Consider the following 24176-nt stretch of genomic DNA (forward strand, 5'->3'; position numbering starts at 1 on the left):
CCCACATTATCATCAAGATTGGCTCTGTACACATAGTATTATTGCCTAAAAAGAAAAAAATATGTATGTATTACAAATAAATTTTACGCTCTATAATCACTAAAAACCATTGTAATGTATCAGTTGCCATACAATTATATGAATGGACAAGTTTAATATTAGGGCCTTATGGCGTAAACTAATAACTGTTGTCCCTATAACCTGAATTTTGTATAATTTGTATGTAGGTGACAAATAGTCTCGTGTAACCAGACCGCTTTATTTTAAGGTTGGACAAGGAAAGGAGTCTGGTACAATGCCAGCTGTGTTTCTGTGCATGGAATCCACCCAGTCTACGGTGGGTGTTGATTGTTGTTAATGTAGACTTCTTAGAGGTGACCAATTATGAAAGCAGCATGCATCTATTGTAGAGGCACAGTGCCCCTCCTTACGCAGTCTTGAACACAGAGCCAGTAGTGAAGGAGCAACAACTCGCCATTGCATAGATGTGCAAGTGGTCTTGCACAACTCCTAGGTTGACTATTTTAGCCACTAGCTGCTTGAGACAAGCCTGCGATTGGTCACCTCTAAGAAGTCTTTGTTAATGGAAATCAGCAACCACCCTAGACTGGGTGAATTCCTGCACAGAAAAAGAGCTGGCGTTGTACTAGATCCTTTTTCATGTCCAACCCTCAAAGAAAAAAAGGGGCCTGACTACACGAGACTAGGTGACAATATTTAAAGCAACCACTCTTAATAGACGATATGCACAACTTGTTTGACCGTAAATATTCTAATAAACACGTGATTTTTGATTGCGTCACGACGGTGAACCAATGTATTGTAGCCTATGGCAAAAAGTACGGGTCGCTTCAATAAGTAGACAGTAGACCTGTTGGGAACGCTTCTTTCAGACAGATGTATCCTAATACCTGGAAAGGAAGGTTTGGTGGGTAGGAAGCTCTATGTCGTAACTTGAGTGGCGAGTTTCTGTCCGAGCCGCATTTACTACCCGCACTTTTATATGGGCTCATGAGAGTTCATTCACCGTCAACTTTGGCGCCGCTGGCATCTAATTGATCATTTTTCATTCGAATAATAACTTGTGCATATCCTCTATTTGGATAGCATATGCGTTGTAAGATATGACATGTAGTTTTCCTATGCATATCTATGTAAAGAGGTATTTGGACAACCACGACGATTTCAACATGAGCAAAAGCCAAAAATTCCAATTATGTATGTTATCAGTTTTACATAATTTTGTACATATGATTGATCGCTCCAAGTTTCAAATGGATGGTGTGTATAGAGTTCATGAACCCTTGGTCATATAAGATATGACATTTTGAAATCTTAAGATTTACTGTGGCGTCCCAAAAGGGGCAACAAGTGCCCCTCTCTTTTTATGAAAATTCCCTGTGATAACTCGTGACTTATATATGCTATCATACTAACAGATGACTAAAGAAATTGACACCACCAATAATGTAAAATTTAGGTAAAAGTTAATTTTTTCTCCCTGTTTTGTGTATTAAGGACAAAAATGCTAACATAATGATGTGGTAATGTAGAATAGATATTTGCTCGTGAGGATTCATATCTCTAGTTGTAAGAATTAATTAATCTTTAACATTTTTTTTGGATTTTTCATTGCTATGCCCACTGTGGCATTTGTCATATGTGGTCGTGGATGCACCACATAAATTTTGCTGCAACATTGTATCCATACGTGCTTACTCATCATTATTAATAGTTGTTCTCTCTTAATACTTGTAAACAAAATGGCTCACATGTTTCTGGATTAGAACAGTGTGAGTGGTATAATACTCTGACTCAGGCAGTTGTAGTCCCTTTTAGAGATGCGTATTAAACATTGCAACAGAGAGGGAGTGGTGTCTGCAATGCTAAACATTAACCACCGTGACTTGCAGAGTATGTAAAACTCCACAAATCACTGGGTCCCAGAGACCTTGGGTCCCCAGTCCTTGGATCCACTGTTTAATAACCCCTATAATACACACCTCTTAATGAATACCAACTATTAACCATAGCATACATGTAGATGGTTGGAACCAGCTGGCATACTGTACCTATTTACACTGAGGGTGGGACCCGGCTTCTGCCAACAATGTAGTGACAATATACTTCACTGATTAAAATTTTAAGAGAATTTCTGCTGTTTTCAAATATGGGATGACAGTATCCATTGCTTTCAAATATGTGTGTGATGTGGCACGGCTTGCTGTGGGATACTATCCCAGGAGGACCTGCCTGTGCTGACTCTTGCGTATAATGGAACACTTCACTCTACGATAACATTCCCCCTATAACCAACTTATTGAATTAAATTTTTGTAGTTAATTTATGATAATGTAATATAATTTAGCCCTTAGCAGCAGTTTCCAACACATTTATTTGCTGTGGAACAGTAATAAATAATTACTGGTGGAAAACGCTATTGGAGAATTTGCAGAGTTGAACAACTATTCACCAAGGTTTTGCTCTATACAGTAAAGTATATAGAGTACACTTCAATGATATCATAGATAACTATAAATCACAAATGCTTCTTAATATGTAATCTATTGGAATATATATCACTATTTGAAATGTTTGTTCCGTGTTTGTTGCGGTGATGTAAAAAGTTAATACAATGTGTTGTTCAGTAATGCCAATATCCATTCTGCAAATAGACAGCCTTGTGTTAATAAACATATCACAATATCAAGAGTTAATGTAGACTAATAGCTTAAATGTGGTTAGCACATAATAACCATGCAGATAATAAGTCACTGTGTACCAGTAGTGTCAATTAGCACATTATGCACTAATCGCCTTCTTTTTTTTTTTGCTCCTTTGCATGGCCAAACCTCAACAGTCATCCTGCGTAAAAAGTGCCCACTCAATTTCAAGTGAATGTGATAACATGATACTCAAGCACATACCACACTCCCTCATTTCTAGTGAATAAGGTGAAAGGTCAGATCCCTGTGTAACTCTCACCAAAATAGTCTCAAGTTACTCCAGGGGGCTAAAGCCATATATATATTACAAGACCCCAACAATTGGTAGCAGCTATGCAGTCTACTGAGAGGGATCTGATAAAGTACTAAACTGTACTCAAATAACTAGCACGCATTGTGCTAACATATCCAGAGGAGAGTGTCTAACACAATACAAAGCCAGATCTTGTATATTCAGAAGAATTTTCTCTATATGTACTCACTTATTACTTTGTCAAGGAGAGCTGCACTGCCAAGTCTATCTTCTGATCAGAGTGATAATATGTGACAGGCAGGGCCTATATATATATATATATACTTTGGACAAAAAAGTTACCCACATGTCCTTGCCTACATTGCAACTAATTATATTCAAACTTGGCCAGTATAAACTGGCATAAAACTCCTACACTGAGAACTTCTTAATTAAATACTATAACACTTCACCAAGAGTTCTCTTGATTTCACATATTGTGGTGATGGCATTGCCACACACACATGCGTGGCACATACACACAACCCTTAGTCTAGTGTATGTGCGTAGTGTAGTGTGTGAGCGTGTCACTATTGATATTAATCCTCTGTTAGATGGTATGTGTTCACAGAAGCAGATGGCATCAGTCAGGAAACTAATGTAGCCAGCTTAGAATGGTGAGATTATTTATTCTATATCTTGTTTTTAGTATATGGTATATATTTATGACATGCAGGCAGTGTCTGGATTATGGGGCTTCTGTATGTGACATAAGGCAAACTATCATATACAGTGTTATGCTTTTTTAACAAAGTAATCATGTTACACGTTTTACTGTATTTTTGTTTGCTCTTGAAATATGTACATAGCATCAAGATTGTCTCTATAATCAAGAGTACATAATAAAAATAGGAAGGGAGAGTGTCTAACTGCCAATACAGCCTGTACAAAATCACTGCGTATTATTGAAAAGACCATGATCTTTGAACAAATCAACACTTTTACTGACTATAGAGATCTGTTGATAGGTGTTGAGTGCTGTTGATAGGTGTTGAATAAAGTAAAGCCTTTGCTCTACCAATGTGTGGATGCTCTATAATACGCAGTGATTTTGGCTGAAGGTGTCCTAGTTAGACACTCTCCCTCCCTATTTTTATTATGTACTCTTGCTATAATTATTACAAAGATTGCAGAATGATTTCCCCACAGAAGCCTTGTGAATTTTATTAATTTCTTCCTATTATGGCAAAGACCTTTACCACTTGAGCATGGCTTCTAACCAGAAACCTCATATATACAGTAGAATCCAACATGTTGGTATTGATTGTAAGTGCTGGGCTGGGAGACATAAACATGTGTGTTCGTAAAATTTAGTATGGCTTCATGCAAACTAGATAACATTTTGTTAGAAGTCAGCTACACGTCAATTGTAAATTAGCTCATATGGCTTCCATAATATAAAGTAATTGGACAGGTTGTTAGCTTGGCTTAGCAGCTACACACAAAAAGCTAAGTGTTGGGACATCCGAAAATTGGCTGTAGTTTAATAATATGATGACGTAATTGTGGTAACACCCTTTCATGTCAGAAATGAGGGTGTGACATATCTATTTCAAGTAGTTTATTCAAGATACCCTTGTTAAATTGAATGTTCACACTATTTCATACATTTTTACAAAATTAAATATCTCAATTATAAATTCCACATTGTTCTTGATTTTTTATGCACACACACGCATACAGTGTTACTACCTATCACCCAAGTTATGTGTCTTCGAACCACTAGTAAGTGTATAACTTGAAGTGATTTATTGACCTATACCAAAAAAAGTTAACAAACTAGTGAATTAAAAATTGTTAATTTAGAAATGGAAGTAGGGATCAAGCGATAAAAACTACTGAAACAAGTGATTTGAATGATGGCAACTATTACAACATAGCTTTGTGGGGAAATCCCTACTTTGGCATTGAACATATATGGTGACGTGGTGAGATGCCAATGTAAGGATTTCCCCACAAATGTAGTAGTTGCCATCATTCAAATCACTTGTTTCAGTAGTTTTTATCGCTTGATCCCTACTTCCATTTCTAAATTAACAGTTTTTAATTCACTAGTAGTATACAGGCTCTGCCTTCGTGAAGAGAACACGGTTCTGCCAATCCACTCCTGGTCTCCAACAGTCATAACAATACTCTTACGATCCTTCTAAGCAGCAGGCACACAAACAGCATAGTCAGTTGGCTTCCTGCTGAGCCTCTGTACAAGTGTACATAGAATGATGGCATAATTACAATAAGCAGCTTACTGCAATCGAAGCTGCTCCTCCTTCTACACAACCAGAAGTGGATTGCTCCAGTGCCACAGTACACTGTTAGTAAGTGTGTAAATTAAATACTGTACCAGCTACAACTGTTACCTCTTCTGGGGTGGAACCCACTGTCACATGAGCAGCAGCTGACTGCAGTGAGGTGCTGCTGGTGGAATAGCTGGTGATGTTACTGGTAGCACTGCTACTGGTGGAGTAGCTGGTGGTAGCATTGCTACTGGTGGAGTAGCTGGTGGTAGCAAGCATGGCTACTGGTGGAGTAGCAATACTATGTTACCTGCTCCATCAACTCAACTACTGATGACATTAGTGGTTCCTAATAATAATAAATTGATTATGAATACGACTTTTAAGTAACCTGCCCAGTACCTGCCTGCCTTGGCCACCCACATTGGGAGCGGAAGCAGCCAGAAGTGTGAGTCCTTGTGCATAAGGGCTCTGTAATAATTATGAACAAAGCAATGCACATTTAGCAGGTATGGTAGCATTAATTTAAGCACTAATTTAAGCACATAGCTACATACATAAATTAATAATAATTATAATTAAGCCAGTACGCAGTGAGACAACAAAACGACTTACAGGGGGGTGATACTGGCAGGTACAGCTCCTACTGCCACTCTGGTGAGCATGACAAGTAAGTATCCGCTGTATGGAAGCATTCCATCAGATTCCATTCAGACCCCTTCGGTGGTCTCTCGTGCCTTCCGAACTTCTCACTCGCTGCAAAACTACGGAGTCGTTTCTTCCACTCGCTGGCCTTGTGACTGGCCTTCTTGACAGACGTTGAACACTATCCACGTTGCGACATGTGGTACACGTGTAGTAACTATTTGTAAAAATGGTTAAGTAACTTATCGACTAGCAGTAAAATTTTATCGACTACCAATAAATTTTTTTTGTCAAATTGTTTAATAGACAGTTTGTCCAGTTTTGTATTTTGTTCAATTTGTAGGAGAAGAGGCTGTGGCGGTGTAAAGAGATGTGCGCACAACTATCACGTAAACGTTCGACTCCAGGTACGTATGTGCATCTGACGTTTTACTGGATATAAATTATTGTTATGATAGAGATCATTCCACCACCCCTGAAACTTCGCAAGTGTCACCCTTATTCTGTCAAAAAAGCGGAAGACCATAAAGTAAGTTGTGTCGCGTAGCTACGAGTGTGGATAACAAGTAGTGCTAAAAGTAGTCTCATGTGGCCAGACCTCTTTTATCTCGCCATTATCGATTATTAGACAATGGTATGCAGAGTTTTCTTGAGGTCTGTTTTCAGCGAAGAAACCTGCTAGTAAGACACTTGTGTATACCCACAGTTTTGTAATTAGTTCTTTGTTGGGTATTAATTTTTAGCACCGACAAAGCAGCATACGTGCGAGGAAGAAATGCAGCCTTTTATTAACTTTCGCCCTCAATCTGTAACCCAAATAGCCATGCTCGAATTTGTTCTACACTTTTGCTGCTAGTCTCACACATCTAATTTATCAAGCTTACTAAACGGTACTCAAATATTAGCCTTTTCCGTAATGACATCACTACTAAAAAATGGCGACCTCTATTTGGGGTACTCTAATGTTTTCAAGTACAGGGAGCATTGGGCGATGACGTTTCATAAGCTATTTAGTTGCTAATAAAGACGGTACCGAAGCGGAGCAATCAGGTATGGTTATAACATAAACGAAATGCTATTTATACTAACCTTTCGAATTTTTCAAAACCAATATGGACGATTTAATTTCATTACCTTTTACCGATATCTGTTAGTTTTAGCTCGATATCTTCTTCTAGAAGTGCACAAACAATAAATCTTCATTTATCGCCTAATGCTCCCTGTACTTGAAAACATTAGAGTACCCCAAATAGAGGTCGCCATTTTTTAGTAGTGATGTCATTATGGAAAAGGTTCATTAGGCCGCATGGATTGTTGCAGCCTGTAGGACGCTTGGGAAAGGTGATCGCTGAAACTACCTCATTATTTAAGAGACTGGCTCTCTGTAAGATAAGGCCACTTCAAATAAATCTTGTGTTTCTCGGGCCAAATTCAGCAAACTACAGGGTCGGTAGGTAGGCAAAATAAAAATACTCGTTCTTGCTGTTTGAAAAGCAATATCTGTGCAAAATGGTAAATCTTGCACCGCTTCCGGCTTTGGTTTAAAAGGTAGCTTATGGATCGTTTATAGAAATATCTTTACTTACAAGGCGATCACGTGATATTTTTTTCTTCCCCGGTTAGATGGACTGCCCTTGCCACCACCCCCAGCACCAGATGTCAAAGTGCTGGACAGCTGGAAATACCAGCAATCAAACAAGGCCGTCAGACTCCAAGCGACCCTCGGAGTAGGCCAGATCAACATTCAATGTTACTGGACTGTGTCTTAAAGAACGATGACCCCTTAAACACATCACTGAGGATCTTAGAAGTGAAAAACAAAGTCTGCATCGCAGCCAAAAAAGGCATGTGCTGTAATTGATGCTACGCTTCTCAGCCAACATAGATGCCAGCTTCCTAAAAACTGTTGTAGCTGTGGACCCCATGCCACCAGTAGCTGCAAACACCAATGGCGAGAAACAAGCTCTCTCAACCTCTCTAACATGCTCATCATATGCCCGTCGTTTCTCACGTTCATGAAGCTGATAACATTTGGAAAATTGGAAATTGGACAATTATCATTATTCTTTTGCACTGAAAAACAAAGGGTCGGTTGGGCCCAAGAAACATAAGATTTAGTTGAAGTAGCCTAACGCTGCTTGAATGCCATTACACCTTGGTAATTATTGACGTTACCTCAGGTTTTTAAATCCTCGAAGACACCTGGAAATGTGCTGGAAATTATGCTATTATATATTATGCGCAATGCGTAGTATGCACTGGAAATGCCATGAAGATTGTCGGTAGTATAACAGCATAATCAATTGTACATTATTCTATCTTGTGATCTGCCATGTTATGTCCTTCTGGAAATATTTCAAACGCGTTCATTGTGAATAAACACTATCCAAAACCACGCCCACTTTTTGGACGTCATTTTGAATGGGGCCAATTTCAATAACACTGACTGCACTGCATGAAATTCAGCGATGAAGAAAGCTTGAACTAAGTGGTATTGTTGAGCAATAGTCTGTGGAAGCCTTCAGCACTGTAAATTTGTTGTTCTGGTTAAAAGCAGGTGATTATCAGGTATGAACAAGGTGTAAACAGTCAATAGCACTAATTGCCTTGTTTAGTTGTACAAGGAGGTACTACAGTTAAGATCACCAATAATTTTACAGCAGTAATGAATGCTAAAATACTATCTATGTACTCTGTAGAGCTTATCGTGTGGGCCAATAAGGCAATTTCGGTTGTCGATACTTCATGCCTTATTCAACCCCGATAACTAGTCTCGTCCCCAGCCACCCACGCGCTCGATCACGCGAAGGTCGTCTGGTGACACTAGTCAAACTTCTTGGCCCAGGAAGTGCGCATTAATAAAGTCTACCGTTGAAAAACCAGCGTAGTTGTTCTATATAGTTCTTGTTTGCGGTCTGTATCTATTAAAAATCGACTTTTAAGAAGGTTCTTGTACATAAGGTGTAAATGGGTGATCACCGCTCACACTAGCGAGATTTCCTAAGCATCACTCAGTCAAGCTGCTGGGAAGTTTGTTTATTTGATGTTAAGCATGAATGTACGCTAAAATCATGCTTGTTCCACTATTTTCACCAGGGCCAAGAATGTGGGTCAATGTCGCCAGACGACCTTTGCGTGATTGAGTGTGTGGGCGGCTGGGGACGAGACTACTCGATAACCACTGGCCTCTAAACAATTTACAACCTTGAAGACTTCCACGGCCAATTGTTCGACAATAACCCCTAATTCAAGCTTTATTCATCATAATGTAACACAATCATAATTTTTGAAACTCGCCCCATTCAAAATGGCGGAAAGCTGTTGCTATGACGATTATGTAGTTTTGGATTGTGTCTATTTTGGTCGTCTTTACCAATGCAGAAGTTTTGCCTGTTCCTGAGGGACTATAATACACCTCAGTGTCAATGGGAGCGATTGCTCGTGCTAACCTTTTTAGGGTTCTGAAATCTGCCAGCATTTGCAATGGTCAACCGATGTGTGATGGTAGATAATATGGATTGGAAACTAGTAAGCACCGGCAGGTTTTGCACCCCCCACTTCCCTTCAATGGTTTCTTCAGGAAAAAAACAAGGCTCTAAAGGATTCTTTGTAAAGTATGCTAAGGATAAAGTCATTCAGTCCACCATTTGAAAATTTGCTTAGGCACAAAACCAGCCTGACATCGGTTCTTGTACAAAGTCTATGGGCATGCGGCACAGTTTCCAATCCAAGGGGAGGGGGGGGGGGGTATATTATCTATGGTGGCTGTGAATTGTAATGAAGCCTGATTGATTCCATTCCATTCCAGGTTTTATAACTATCCCTTTGTGTAAGATAATTTTGTGTATCATACTTTGTTTCTTATTAGGATGCCGATGCCGTATTGTTTGTGATGAGTACATCGAAACCACGTAAAGTGTGGCTGCAAATTAAGCGTGACCAGGAACGTATTCATTCTAAAATGATAATCGACCCTAATCATCTGTTGTCAGAACTTGATCCAGATATAATACCTGTTGATGACGATGGATCTATTTTGGAGATTAACTCGAAATCACTTAAAATATTTGTATATTTATTTGGTCGGCTTACCAAGTGTTCTGATGCCAGTGCTAGTAACTTTGACGGTGTATTGTCAGTAGAAGATACGTCACCTGCAATGCAATTTTCGAAGACTCTTAATAGAAATGTGGGTTGGTCTTATTTTTCATTGGTTGAAGATCCCGAGTATGATCTTCAGAATGATTTTTCAGGAGATATTTCAGGAACAAATTTAAACCTACATTTTGGATATACTTTTCCTATTGCTAAGGAATCGAAACGAAGGAACTGCCTTTTAGAAAACATCAAGAGCTATTATTCCTCCAAAGGTAAAGATATCACAGTAATGTTAGTTGATGCCATAACCCAGACCCAGGGGTATTGTCAGTTTTCTGGAGGTGGTGACATACTTATTCACAGTAATACCCTAAGTACTCTAGTTATCAAGAACACTATTGAACAGAAAGACATCAGTGGACCAGTAAAGAGTGGAAGTAGTTCTACAACTACTCTAAACATTGAGGTTAAAAATGATTGTACAAATATTGAGAAACTGAAATACCAGCTTTATGCAAACATTGTGAGTGCCTCTGTATCACGCTTTGTCGAAAAATTGGAATCCTTTTCTGAGAATGACCTTTGTGACGTTAAGGAAATTACAGGATATGGCATAGCCTATACCAACCATGGAGAAGTTGGATTCTTCAAAATAGTAATGAAATTTCATGAACAGACCACTATTACAACCAAAATTCCCATAGCGTCACGTACTCGACCCACTGCAGCTTCGATAGTTGATGATGTATTAGATTATTGTGTTGAATCAATCAAACAATTGAGTATACATGACTAATAGGCTATAGCTACATCAGTGTTGTTTGTGTGTTAACCTCATACTTTAAATTATGTACCATGAAGCCACCTAAGATCAAAGGGAAATTTTATGGTACATATCTCATAAACCATGGTCAGCCTTGGTACATTCAGATAAACCATAGCTGGCCATGGTTTATCTGAATGTACCATGGCCCAGGTACAAAGCAGCATTTATCACTTGTTTCTATATAATAAACACCAGGCCAAAATCAATTGTGGGACTGTATTATTGCTCACGTGATGAAAACTGATAGTCTGATTATTCATCCTACAGCCATCAGACCTTTGCGATTTGTAACCCTTGCTACCACTACACTACCCTCACACACACACACACAGAGCAGCAGCACGTACTGCAAAAGCAACACAGTTGTCAGTATACAAGGAAATAAATAGATTAATTAATTAATTAAATTCATGGCTAATTGTATATGCCATCACTACTGAAGGCACCAGACATGACAATAATACCAGCAAAAATTAGAAAGAGACACACAGATGATGATTACACAAAGCCGTACACTATATTAGAGTGTTTTTTAAGCCTTTAACCATGTCCCTTGTTGTACACCCAAACTTGGTAATGTTCTACTTAACTTAGTATTAGTTTGCTGTTTATGTATCAACTTTATGAACTCCAGGATTTGAAAATATTGTTGCCATTAGCAGAATCAGTGATTACTATAAAGCTGTGTTAAAGCAGGAATATTAATGTAAGTGCATATTTCCCACTATAACTGATATAATACAAAACTGTATAGAGAAACCCATTTGCTTCAATATGTTCATTGTAGCTATATTTCAGAATACAGCAGAACCTGAAATAATACCGATTTAATTGGGATCATAATTATTAGCTAGTCAAAATTAATGTGTGGTTACATGCTGGCTAATACATTATATTTATGATCATAGACAAGTCACACTATTATTATAATTAATTTCAAACGTGCAGTTACAAACAGTTTAATTTATATAGTGAGCTTCTGTTTACATGCAAAACAGCCCAGACAAATATACGTCTTTAATTTGTTTCAAACATCACTTGGAAAAACATGCAGTCATCTTTTAAGTATAGCCAATCAGGATCCTTTTCATCTGAAGTATCTGAGCTACTAGAATCTGATGATAAACTACTAGAATCTGATGATAAACTACTAGAATCTGATGATAAACTGCTATCACAATCATCTAGCCAAATGCCTTCACCTCCGAATCCTATAGAAGCCATCTCACCATCTACAACCCTACAGGCTGCCGCAGCTGGGGTGTCATCATCAAACTCTACCATTACTCCACGATGGTACAAGTCATCAAGTTGGTTCAACAGAATTACCTTAAATTCTCCCCTTAATGGCCAGCTTAGTTTGTCGTCATATGGTCCCTTCATGATATGTAAATTCACAGACTTTTCTGGATCACTTATCTTATTACCCTTGGTAACATTAAAGTTAGTTGTATCAATGCAAAGGCACATCTTGTAGCCTTTATTGTGAGTGTAAAATGGGTTGCTGAACCATTTTTCTTCAGCAGCTTTCTTAGTAGGAAACTGCGACATCTTCAGAATCACTGGACACACCTTATCACCTGACGTGGCCATTATGGCTAAAGACTCTATTCCCATAGACCATGATGCTTCTTCAAAAAGATTTCCACAAATATCATTCATAACAAACAGATGCACAAAACTCTCCAAGTTCCTTAGCCTTGACATGCTCAAGGCTAAGTGCTCCTCAACATTGGCCTTGTTGTGCTCTTTTAAGTGTCTACGCTGCACCTTTGCCATGCACCCCACACTGTGATATTCACACTCCACCATTTCACGGGGACATGTCTTTTCGTGTTCTTCCATTGCTTGGGTATCATCTCTCCAAGAGCATCCGTCATTGGCACAGGACACAATACGATCTTTAGTTTGGTCTTGTTCGGAATTAGTACCCAGCTTATTGGGGGCAGTGGGAAACTCCTCATCAAGACAAGTGTTTGTGGGGGCCTTATCAACACAGCTCTTGCAGGAGACATGACCGCAACATACATTCTGGTAAGGATCTTGGCTTGGGCAAATTCTGCAAGCAACTTGTTCTGATATGGTTGAGCAGAATTCGTTGTCGTAATCTCCCGTCGCCATTCCTACAGTAAGTCAGGCTTAGCCTGTAGCAGACAGCTCGGCCGAGATGGATACCTCAGTTCTGCGTTCAGAGAAACCCGTTTTCAAAGGTTTAGCAGATTCGGCTATGATCTATATAGCTCGGCCACGACAGCTCAGTACGTTGTTGAATGGTTGAATATCCCCCTCCGTCCGAAAAATCGCTAAGTTCCTTGATGCTAACAATCTTCAGTCTCAATTAGGCACTATCTTCTCGTATCTTGAAGTACGTATTTCAGTCACACACTCTCACTGCTCTCATGACTACGGCATGCTTTTGAAAACGGTAGCTAGCTAGTTCAAATTTGAATCGAACTAGAAAATTGCCATGAGCACAATAGCATCGTGCAAGTTTCGAGCACTGGAAAGCTTGACAATCACTGAATGTAAAATATCCTAATAAAACAGTCACATACTTAGAAACTGTTGCTCTTGATCAAGGCAGGCATACCTGGAGACATTATTCAGTCCTACAGGTTCTCGTTCATGGACTCCAACAGCACTTACTTGACAGTTTTAAACTCTATGCTGACCTTCCAGGATATCTTGCTAGAGTCTGCCCTCCCAAATAATCTCTCCAAGAGCAGGATATCTTGTTAGAGTCTGATAGATAGAGCAGGAGCAGAGATATCTCTCCAAGAGCAGGATATCCTGCTAGAGTCTGCCCTCCCAAATAATAAATCAATCAATCAATCCCAGCACCACATCTTTCCTCCATCCCTAGCAGACTTGACTTGGTAATAATTCCATCTGTTTGTTTGAACCATACTATGTTTGAACTAACTATATATTCCCACCAATAAGATCCCTGTTTGAGCAGGCTGCTCACATTGCTGTCTCCTGCTCATACAGGATTTTTAATTCTAGAGCCTCCCCGGACAGGGATCTTAACTAAACATTTCTACATGCTATACTGATTATTTTTTGTATTGTAATTCAATAGTGTAAGTCACAGGGCTACTGTACTGTCCACCCAGTGCACGGTACCCCTGAGTTTAGACCCCTGTACTTAAGTTGTATTTTGTCTTAACAAAACAAGATGTCTATCTTAAATAAATTGATATCGATTATCAGTATAAGTAGGGTTTGTTTCCAAAGCCAAAGGTTATCTATGCCAAAACACCATGTAAAGAAGTGCACATTTAAGGGTCACAAATACTGAGTTAGCTAACTATAGTACCAGTGCTTTAATGTACGGATTCTTAAAACTCAAGAGCGGCTCCAGGAATTTTTATAACAGGTCACAGGTTTCCATATTTTCTGTTGCTTAAATCTGGGGGGTCTGGAGGCATGCTTCCCCAAAAAATTGACGATTTTCATGAAAAATAAAACATATTGATTGATACATAGATGTCTTATGCTTGCTTCTGCTGGTGCAGGCCATGGAAAGTTTGAAGCATACAATAAATGCAGATGTCATTCTTAGGCATGCCCCCAGGAACAGGAAACAGTTAAACACTTTGAGATATCTACGATTTTAGACTATTTTTACTGTGTTGGTAAAATTTAATACAGAACCAGTGTGACTGTCCTAATAGGGTAGTTGAATGCTCTATTAGAGTATTTCAACCCGAACCTTTGAAAATCAATTTTTAAGTTGTCTGAATATACTACATGGAAACCCAAGAAACCCCCTGGATCCACCCCTTAACTAAACGGTCACTAACAGTTGGACTGTTGATGTCTTGTGGTAGCTGATCAAATTCTGGAATTGAATGATGAGTATTTGTATAGTTGTCTATAGAAGTTGGTATTAAATGGAGAAACTTGTGATTGTAGTTTATGGGTGACACTGTTGGGTGGTAGTTTTCTGGTAACTCAATTAGGTTGTAAGACACATGCATCACAATAAACTGTATTTAATGGATCACTTATCAACAAGAATAATCCACTGTACAGACTTGTCACTGATTGCACCATGTGCTATTCACACCTCCTACATGTAACGTGAGCAGGATTACTAATCACCACTGCCAAGTAAACAATTGCTAGGAAGAGCATCAGAGCGGTGTTAAAAATTTAGTAAGGTGTACTCACTCATATTGGAAGATACTCGGCACATCACAGAATAATGAATTGTTGTGTATGATGTGTAAAGACAAACTACGTCTCAAAGGCACAGCAGATCACCATTAAAATCTATTGATGATGATATAACCGAACCAAAAGTTCCAACATGATAACCCATTGTAAAGGAGTGACACATGTGTGGGACCCAATTCATTTTTTGCTTGCAACAATTCCACATAGGAACCTGTCTTAGTGGCCACCTATATAGAAAGGCCATGTCAAGCCAACTTCAAGTTCATGAAGAAAAAGTTTACCTCATGCAACCACCTGCTTAGACTTCATTGTACTTAACGTACATGTCTCAATACTGTTCATGTTTAAAGGGCACATAACAAGTGTATTAATAATAGTTCTATTATACTATGGCTAGTGTGGGGCTAGGGGGAAGAAGGACAGGGCCAATGGTGTTTATCCTTCAGCCATGTTGTCTCCAATTGTTCATCATAGCTCAACCACCTCATCACTGATGATTCCACAATCCCTTCCATATTGGAATCAAACTCCACCAAACTGACACTACCATCATCTGTGGAGATAACGCAGACATAGGTGAAGAAATGTTGGGATAAAAAAGAATTAGTGTTCCACCACTACAGTAAAATACCACCACTACAGTAAAATACTGATCCAATACCAACCAGCACTCTAACAGTGTACTTCATTTATATATATATATATATGCTTAATCAAGCTATGTTGTATTATTTGTCTTATAATAGGGCACATGCCTTCTTAGTTAGCTATATTTGACTGTTCTATTGGGATGTTCCATTATGTGGTGATTGTTCTATTAGAGTATTTTGATCTATTCCAACTGTGAGATCTGATTTTTGCCAGGTAGCATCAACCATCAATAATAATAATGAAGTTAATGCTTTGCAAAATTCTGTCTATGCCAAAATATGTGATGTGACACTTCTAGCTGAGCTTATTTCTATTGTAAATTTCACAAAAGTATTTTTAATTACCACATTTGCAACCATAGTATAATCATAGTACTGTATGATTCATGAAGGCTTGCACTTTTCCACCATTACAACACGAGACTTGAAAGCATATCACCAATTAAGGCATGATGGATTGTAGGAAAACGACTGTACAAATTATAACAGCTTTAATCCTTTCCATAGACACAAAACATTATGACGTAACAACAATATAATACTTAACAACCACTGCTGTGAAGATAGAGCTACAGCCATCATCGATGGTTCAGTGGAGAATGAAAGCAGTTTGCAAGTGTAATCACTAGTGATCAAACAAAGTATTAACATTCACAACTAATCTAATACAGCTCAGCTTCATTCTGTACTAGATCTCACATAGCAACGTTTATGTGTTTTTGTGAATTGCACCACAATACTATTTGCATGCAAACCCTCTATTGCACACTAAAGTTTCAAAAAAAGCCAGTAGTATGTGAGGATTGATCAATGGTGATACATCTGGCTCAATACTGACCTAGAAACTTGGTATGGGGTTGTACAAAGAATCGTCGTGGTATCTTCCTGGCCAGTACAATATTCCTCATCCTGAGGAAGTCATCATTAACACTGGAGTACTTGTTGTACAGAGCAGTAGCAGCATCCACATTACAAGTACTCTTAAGGACCTAATAACAAGAAATGGTCAAAGAGCATATCACTACAGTCTCTCCTCACTTGTAGTTTCTGTAAGAATTGTCCAATAGCAGCTTTACCCTCAGTGGGTATCTTCTTCCTGTCTAGTGTCACTATGAGGTCAGGCTGGCCATCTGAGCCACCAATCTCAGACACTTCTACCAGACCACTTACTTCCAGTAATACTTGAAGGATGACAAATCTGGCTTGCATGTGTGCCTACATGGACACACAAATAACTGAATATGCTTTTGTTAAGAAGTGTGTACTCGTATTTTTGTATGTAAAAACAGCTACTTTTTTATTGTATAGGTGTGGATTTTTTTTGTAAGGGATATTATACATGATCAACAATTATTATTGACCTTGTCACCATTTTATTGCACTTGGATTTCTAATCTACACAACTACAAAGGCAAACAAATAAGTCCCTGTGCATATACAATTAGTAGCTTCTATTCTTGTTTCTATGGTCCAGTTTTGCACTCTCCCACACTACACACACACACACGCATTACTAACTTGTCTCCACTTGTTATTCTCAGGTGTGTAAAACTCCAAACCCACCAAACCAGCTCGTACCATGTTCAACCAGTTGATGTAGATGATGTCATCAGCAGCATCGTCTTGGTAACCAAATATACTGTAAAAAAATATAAGAATAGAACAGTTGTTATAGTAGCTACTGTATAGCATACCAACCTCAGCACATCTGTGGAGAGACACAAGTATAGGCCAACACACTCTGCTCTGCATTCCTCATAAGAAGAAGATATCAGACAAAATTTGCTGTCATAAGTGTCACCAGGATTGTACCAACTCTCCACCTGTGGTGTAATGAGGAAGTGTTCCATCATCAGATGGTTGAGTAAATGCTGACCTTTTGACCAGTCTCAGGAATTATCACTTTTGCTAGGTCAAAGTTCAACTGACCTGTCTCGTCCTACAATTATACAATTGCAAGTGTTCAGCAGTACAGAACACACACAAGCATTACCTGTCTAAACAACTTGCCAGATCCATGGCCCAATAATTCGTGCAGGCCTACTTGAACCTCAAAAGCTGGTCCTTTCAGTTTACAATACAAATCCTACACAATACAGCGATAAGACACTTTAGAAGTGACAACAAATGCCACAAACCTGGTCATGGTCATTAAGGAAACTAACACGTTTATCCTGAGAGCCTGCTGCCAGAACATTTCCCAGGGAAACATTCTTGAAACCTTCATTCTGACGTATATCATCATCTGATAGAAAAGTATGGTGTGTATTATAGCAGGTACAAGTATTACTAGTAATATTAAACAGATCGACACACCTATATGAACATATTACTTCACTGCTGAGGAACTGGTATAAATAATTACCCATGCAAACAGTACACTCAGATATAGGAAACTGCAATAGGAACATTTAGATTCCATATAGCACCCCCATTACATCACTTATTGGAAGAAAAGTATTACTGGGGCTAGGATTCCAATGAAATATCCCACTAAAATGGTAACAGGCCAAAAATCTCCTCTTAAACTCTTTAAATTGAGGACTACATTGAATAAGGTTTCATCTAAAAGTCAGTCGTTATTATTTACTCTTAAATAGGAGCCAAACTGTGTTAAAAACTTAAAGAGGATCTTTAAAAAGTCTCTGTTCTTATTACTAACTCACAGTTGGGGATATTTATTCCTGCTGGAATACCACTACCAGAAAAACCCAGCACATCAAGGGAGGTAAAGTCTGGCCGCAAAAACGTGTCCTTTTCAAATCCTGATGGCCATGGTAACAGTGGTAACAGTTGCTCAGCAGCATTCACCAAGTTGGCGAACTTCTTGCTCATCTCCTTGTTCACCATGGCAACAAAGCCTTCAAATTCTCCTCTCATTCCACAAGGATCACGGTAGCTCTCTATGAAGCCAATGTAGGTCTCAATAATGGGACCTTTGTCCTTAATCCAGTGACTATGAGGAAATAGATATTATATAAACCATTATTTGATATGACTGTGTGTGCGTGTACATGTGTGTTGTGATGAGAGTAGAGCAGTGTGTGTGTGTGTGTGTGCACGTTGTGTGCCCCTCCTTGTGGTGACCCCCTAGGTGGCATTTACTACATTGCAGATACCAGCTAAAACCGACAAACCACAGTCCTGCTTTGGTTTGGGCTTGCAATCCTAAGAAAGTAAGAAAGCACCTGTTTTGCACCCTCGTAACACACCGATGGTTAGTAATGAAAGTACCTGACCATGTGCCAGAGCTTCCTTATGTTTGGCCTACAAAAGGGCTAACATCATACATACATGTTCATTGCTTCTGGAAAAGACCATTTATGTGACCTGTCTATCTTCTGGGGGTCCTCTCATCTGGCCTAAACTACAGGCTTGAAAATTAGTCATTCAACATTTCTTGGCTAGTGGGTGGATACCTCCCATTGAGGGGCTTGGGGTGGGGATGAAGATCTTTAGACAGACAGTGGAGAAGGTGTGTGCATGTTTGCACTGTCCTATCTGGTTTCGCACCCAAAAAAGATGATCATTTTGTTTACTAAGTTGAAAACTATATAATAAGTCTTATACATCATTTGTAAACTGTTTCACAGGCAAAAGATATGGAGACAGGCTGATTTTTATGATTAATTCCTGGAAAGTTATTTTGGTATACACATTATGTGCTTTGCAGCACTTATGGCTCCTAGCATTATCTGACAAACAAAGTGAAATCATATTACCAATTTTCATTGCATACAATAACCTCCCCCCAAACATGCTATCATGAAATGAGTGATGGATTCATGACACACAAATAATGAATCCCTCAAAAGATGTCAAGGCCAATGAACACTGCCACCATCGAGAGACATAAAGATAATGGTCACTTCACATAGCTAGGGCATGGAACTAGGGTGAAACAAGTGGCACTTATTAGACTCATATAATATGGTAGAGATCCCCCAAAATGTCATTCAAACCATAACAAAAGTAAGAGTCTTAATATGTTACTATAATGCCAGATATGCCAATAAAAACCCATAAATACAGATTTTTTTTTGTAAAAAAAAAACAACCCAAACCTGAATTTATTTTGCTAGCCTGACCAAACTCACAAGCTAGAGGCTAAACTACATAATTATTATGCCACAATAACAAACTCACCAACCTTATAGGGTTTGTTTGCCCTCTGTGCCTTTCCTTTCCTTATATCTTGGTCACGATCTTCAAACCATACTAAGGCTATTTTTCTGTATTGATACTTTCTGTATTTAGATGCCACAAAATTATTTAAACTGTTAATATGCCATGCATACTCATAGCTGCACGTTAGGATTGACCACACTTCTTTATGATCTAGGCACCACAACATGTCCCTTACTGATCTAGCCATACTTATTGCGATTTATCATATCAACCACACCTCTTACTGGTAGCGTGGGATTATCACAGAGGGCTTTGCTGTAATACCATCATTCATCTCTTGTTTTGCATTTATATTGCTTGGATCTCTACATTATTTTTAAATTAATACACTACGGTATGTGTAATTTTACAAACCATCAAAGTCAACCAACACACACTAAAGTTTCACTAACCGAGAGCCATCCTTATGAGAGTTAATGGAGCCAGTAGTGAACGAGGCAATATATCCATCCAACATGGACCTCTCATTCTCATTCAAAGCATGTTCCTACGAAAACATACCAACAAGAAAAGATGTGTGCATGTACAAATCATGGACAATGTCACATACTGTACGGCAGTAAGTTACTCAGCCAGTTCAATCACACAACTTATGGAAGTCAGGTTCACATAAAGACAGCTAATGTACAGTAGCACATGGGACACAACAATGACAGGATATATACAGTGTCATTAAATAATATTATAATATTACAAGTTGCTAGCCACTCTTTGTATCCTTTACATAACACTATTCTTCTATAAAGTGCCACACTTATAGTCTGTATGCTCACCTGAGCCCCATATCAAAGTGCTTTTTAAAGGGCTTCACAGTGCTACTAAATGTTTGGGCAGCTGGCCCATGTAACAAGAGTTATTAACAAGAAAGGAGGGCTCAGGTGAACATGAACAGACTATAGTATAGCAGCTAGGTGATAGCCACCAATCAGTGTGAGTAACAATGACACTTCTGAATGCTTACGTTGCAAAACACTGTAATGCCCTGTGTACGTACTGATTTTCCTGTAGCACCTTAATGCGGTCTATAGTACAGTTTCCATTCTGTCACTGTGCTACATGCATACACATTTTGATGATTGGATACCTGAGCTAACTGCAGATTAGTCACTACCCTTCTCATTAAAGGTGAGTAGTCTCCTCTTGTAATGTTGACGACTGTCCCCTTGTAATTGTGACTATTAATCAGACAAGCAACATCATCCTCCATTCCTGGATCAGCTGTAGCTGTGAAACAATATTTACTATGTTATGAAATCTCCCAGGCCACCTCAGAGTATGGCCATGTCAATATGTCACAAACACAGCTACTTTAAGGTGTACTTCATGACTTTGCAAATAAGACCACCTCATTACAGTGACCACATGTTTTCATCCAAGATAATGACCCTACTAGTTTATGTAGCTCTACCGTAACAACAAATTGTGATCCAAAAAATATTTTATTTGACTTAATTCCTACACTTTATAGCATAGAATACTTACCTCCAGTACAAACAGATGCCAGTCTCAACTCATAAGAGTTGTCCGACTTCTTGAACACTCGAGTGTTGTAAGGTGACAAACTCTACAAAAAATGAACAGACAATTATTCAGCCAGCACCAGTACAGCAGCATAATTTGTTATCACCTTTTCAGTCATAAAATCATTTATGAAGTCTGAATCTTCCTTAATACAATTTGCTGAATAATACGTCGTAATACCCTAAGGGAATGAATGAGCGCAATGTATTTTCAAGCCTACATATATAACATGTAATATCACATGAGATACAGGGGAACATCACAAGAGATATGTCACTGTGGTCCCAAACTATCAAGACACAGATAATCAATCACACAATGTCCACATCACAAACTGCAAGCACATACCACATCCTTCATTCCCAGTTGCTTCTCACAGTCAGCACAGGAATACATGGCATCACTGCACGCCTGCCATAGCTCATCCAGTTTGGACTGGTTGGTCTTGTAGTTAGCGCAAGATTGAAGTACAGCATGAAACCTTTCCTACACAGGAACTATAGTCAAATTAATATTATGTAAAGCCTATATAGTTCTTACCTTGGGCAGTCCTGGAATGAACTTGGTATCACCAAATCCCTTGTAGTTGCCCATATTGCTATAAAAAGCTGCAGCATATGCTACTAGTGCCTGATGAATAAAATGACACAATAAAGGACAAAAATTTAACATATTTAGCAGGAGCTAGTCCTGTTTTAGTGACCTAGCTATTAATAAAATACAAAACCCCAAGCTAAAATTCCATTCACACTAATCATTTTCTCATCCATGTAAGTAGGTGGACTTTATAATACAGTTGCTCACATGACTCACAATAAATACTTACTTAGTCTGTTTAAGCTAACATTACTGTTCACCCACGAATGAGTGAGGATGGGATGAGAAAGTTTAAGCGTATGGTCTTATTTAGCTCTATTTAGCTCTATTTACATCCTGTATAACGGAAGCAATGTTTTTCAGCAATTATACAGAAACTGGTAGACTATAATGTGCACCTGATGTGCACCTGATGTGCACACAGATTATGTAGCAATAAAGGTCTGGACAGCAATTGCGTTGATAATCTTGGCCCAAAAGGCCACTCCAAATAAATTCTGTTTTCCATCCTCTTCTCAGCAGAATATTTGCATGTGGGCGGGTGGTCAGTCAATTTCCATTATGAAATTGGCAGCTTTTCAAGCCATTATTTACCTGGGTATATAGCAAACAGCCTACTTATATCTTCATCCTTTAGGTTGCAGGAAAAATACAAACGTGAATGCGGAATAATGGAATCTTTAGAGCTGGCAGTAACAGATGCAGGCGGTGGACAGGAAATAGAATTTATTTGGAGTGGCAAAACAATAATTGTGACCAGATGTTACAAAACCGATCCAAATTGCACATCAGGCACAATCAAACTAACACCACCAGTGGATAGCTACACTATCGTACTTCTAGCTTTGACCCTCAGTACTCAAACTACTCGAGGCTGGTTTTTTAACAGATGTCTTTTCTGGGTGGTGTGGAGTGCTCAAATGGCGGTTTCAGGCCTTGTGGAGAACCTGGCTTGGCAACAATCAGTGGTTTACTGGTGGACAGCCTTATAATGTTGGCCAGACGTTTTCTCTGTTGATTTTGCTACATATCAGCCACTAAGGAGCCAGCACAGCTCTGTAATCTCGTGTCTGGACTCCAATCGTGGTCTGCCTCCATTTTGAGGTCTATCTCTTGCCCCTCCGCCACCCCCCACCATCCACCCCTTTGTGAGCACTCGTGATACTACTTCGCTCGTCCAACTGCTCAGATTTTCTATCTTATTTGGCGGGAAACTCTACAAGCAGCTACAAGTACTGGACGTGGCCTGAAAGGTAACAGATCGATGCATCTTTTGTGTAAATTTCATACACGTGCTTGCTATCCTTGGAGAGTTATGCTGGCTTCAATTCTTTAAAACCGTTTAGGCCACTCCAAATAAATTCTCTGTTTCCCGTCCACCGCCCGCATCTGGTTACTACCACCTCTAAATATTCCATTATTCCGTATTCTTCCATTATTTTCCGGTTATTCTTGCATACTGATAGGCTCAGTAAAAACAGTGTCAGCTTACGTGTCAGCAGTGCTAACAAGTCAGCACAAACTTCACATTTGTTATTTTTGCAACTTACAAAGGAAGGAACAAGCTTTTATGCAGTCTTTTTGGCTGTGCCAGGTAAATAATGGCTTGAAAAACTAGCCAATCTTATAATGAAATAATGGAAATGAACTGCCCGCCCGCATGCAAATATGTCTGAGTCCAGGACAGGAAACAGAGAATTTATTTGGAGTGGCCTTATCTCGAAACTTCTAATGTGCGATTTGGATTGTTTTTCCAAAATCCAGCCACAATTATAATTGAAGGTTTATATGCACTCTCTCATTACTATCAAGACATTTAGTTTCTTAGACTGCAAACCCTCAACCAGGCAAATAAGCATGCACAAATGCTCAATCCGTTTATTTCAGCATATTATCGGACACTCTCTGTGTGCATTCAAACAACTGATTTCAGTACCTTCCATTCGTCCTCAGTACAACTGCTGGCTGTTTTAAAATTCTGTACGGACTGACCACTGAACAACGCTTGAAGAAGGAGAAATATCGGTACTGATTCTGGAGACGTCTGAAATAGCACGATCAGTCCACCTTCGAAAGACGCCCGCGACAGATAGTGAGCATAAAGCTTTTCTTTATTAGTCAAATTTTCAAATGCCACCTTGCATTCCAATTTGCTGACAGGAGTACCGGGGCTGATCACATCCGCCATCTTGCTTGGCGCGAAACGTGACGTTCAAT

The 24176-nt window shown here is 39.0% G+C and overlaps 3 protein-coding genes across 7 annotated transcripts in view; 1 reads left to right on the forward strand and 2 right to left on the reverse strand.

Annotated features, from left to right (window-relative positions):
- The window catches only part of LOC136236260 (uncharacterized), a 13979-nt gene extending 3135 nt beyond the window's left edge, over nucleotides 1–10844 (forward strand). Inside the window, exons 3-6 of one of the 5 annotated variants that reach the window (XR_010692046.1) lie at nucleotides 3573–3635; nucleotides 6241–6304; nucleotides 6356–6426; nucleotides 7521–9655. Coding sequence is in view for 3 of the 5 variants with exons in the window: in XM_066026388.1 (XP_065882460.1) it covers nucleotides 3633–3635; nucleotides 6241–6304; nucleotides 6356–6426; nucleotides 9766–10791 (1164 nt within the window). In the remaining 2 variants the exon portion in view is untranslated. Of the gene's footprint in view, nucleotides 1–3572; nucleotides 3636–3694; nucleotides 3848–6240; nucleotides 6305–6355; nucleotides 6427–7520; nucleotides 9656–9765 lie in introns of those variants that run through there. The other 4 variants (XM_066026388.1, XM_066026390.1, XR_010692045.1 and 1 more) reach the window with 4 other exon arrangements.
- A 994-nt stretch (nucleotides 10845–11838) lies between these two features.
- Nucleotides 11839–12942, reverse strand: LOC136236762 (TNF receptor-associated factor 6-like). Its single transcript, XM_066027004.1, has one exon. The coding sequence runs from the start codon at nucleotides 12940–12942 to the stop codon at nucleotides 11839–11841; it is 1104 nt and encodes a 367-aa protein (XP_065883076.1).
- A 2375-nt stretch (nucleotides 12943–15317) lies between these two features.
- On the reverse strand, nucleotides 15318–24175 carry LOC136236257 (dipeptidyl peptidase 3-like). Its single transcript, XM_066026383.1, has 16 exons — nucleotides 23896–24175; nucleotides 21903–21992; nucleotides 21711–21848; nucleotides 21469–21543; nucleotides 21324–21405; nucleotides 20926–21065; nucleotides 20234–20328; nucleotides 18320–18609; nucleotides 17792–17898; nucleotides 17647–17739; nucleotides 17530–17592; nucleotides 17352–17476; nucleotides 17172–17292; nucleotides 16692–16868; nucleotides 16492–16642; nucleotides 15318–15556 (listed from the first exon to the last, which is right to left on the reverse strand). The coding sequence occupies exons 1-16, from the start codon at nucleotides 24145–24147 to the stop codon at nucleotides 15408–15410; spliced, it is 2148 nt and encodes a 715-aa protein (XP_065882455.1). The 5' UTR covers nucleotides 24148–24175; the 3' UTR covers nucleotides 15318–15407.
- Nucleotide 24176: the final 1 nt, after the last annotated feature.

Source organism: Dysidea avara, chromosome 10 (genome assembly GCF_963678975.1).
Source record: "Dysidea avara chromosome 10, odDysAvar1.4, whole genome shotgun sequence".
Taxonomy (NCBI): Eukaryota; Metazoa; Porifera; class Demospongiae; order Dictyoceratida; family Dysideidae; genus Dysidea; species Dysidea avara.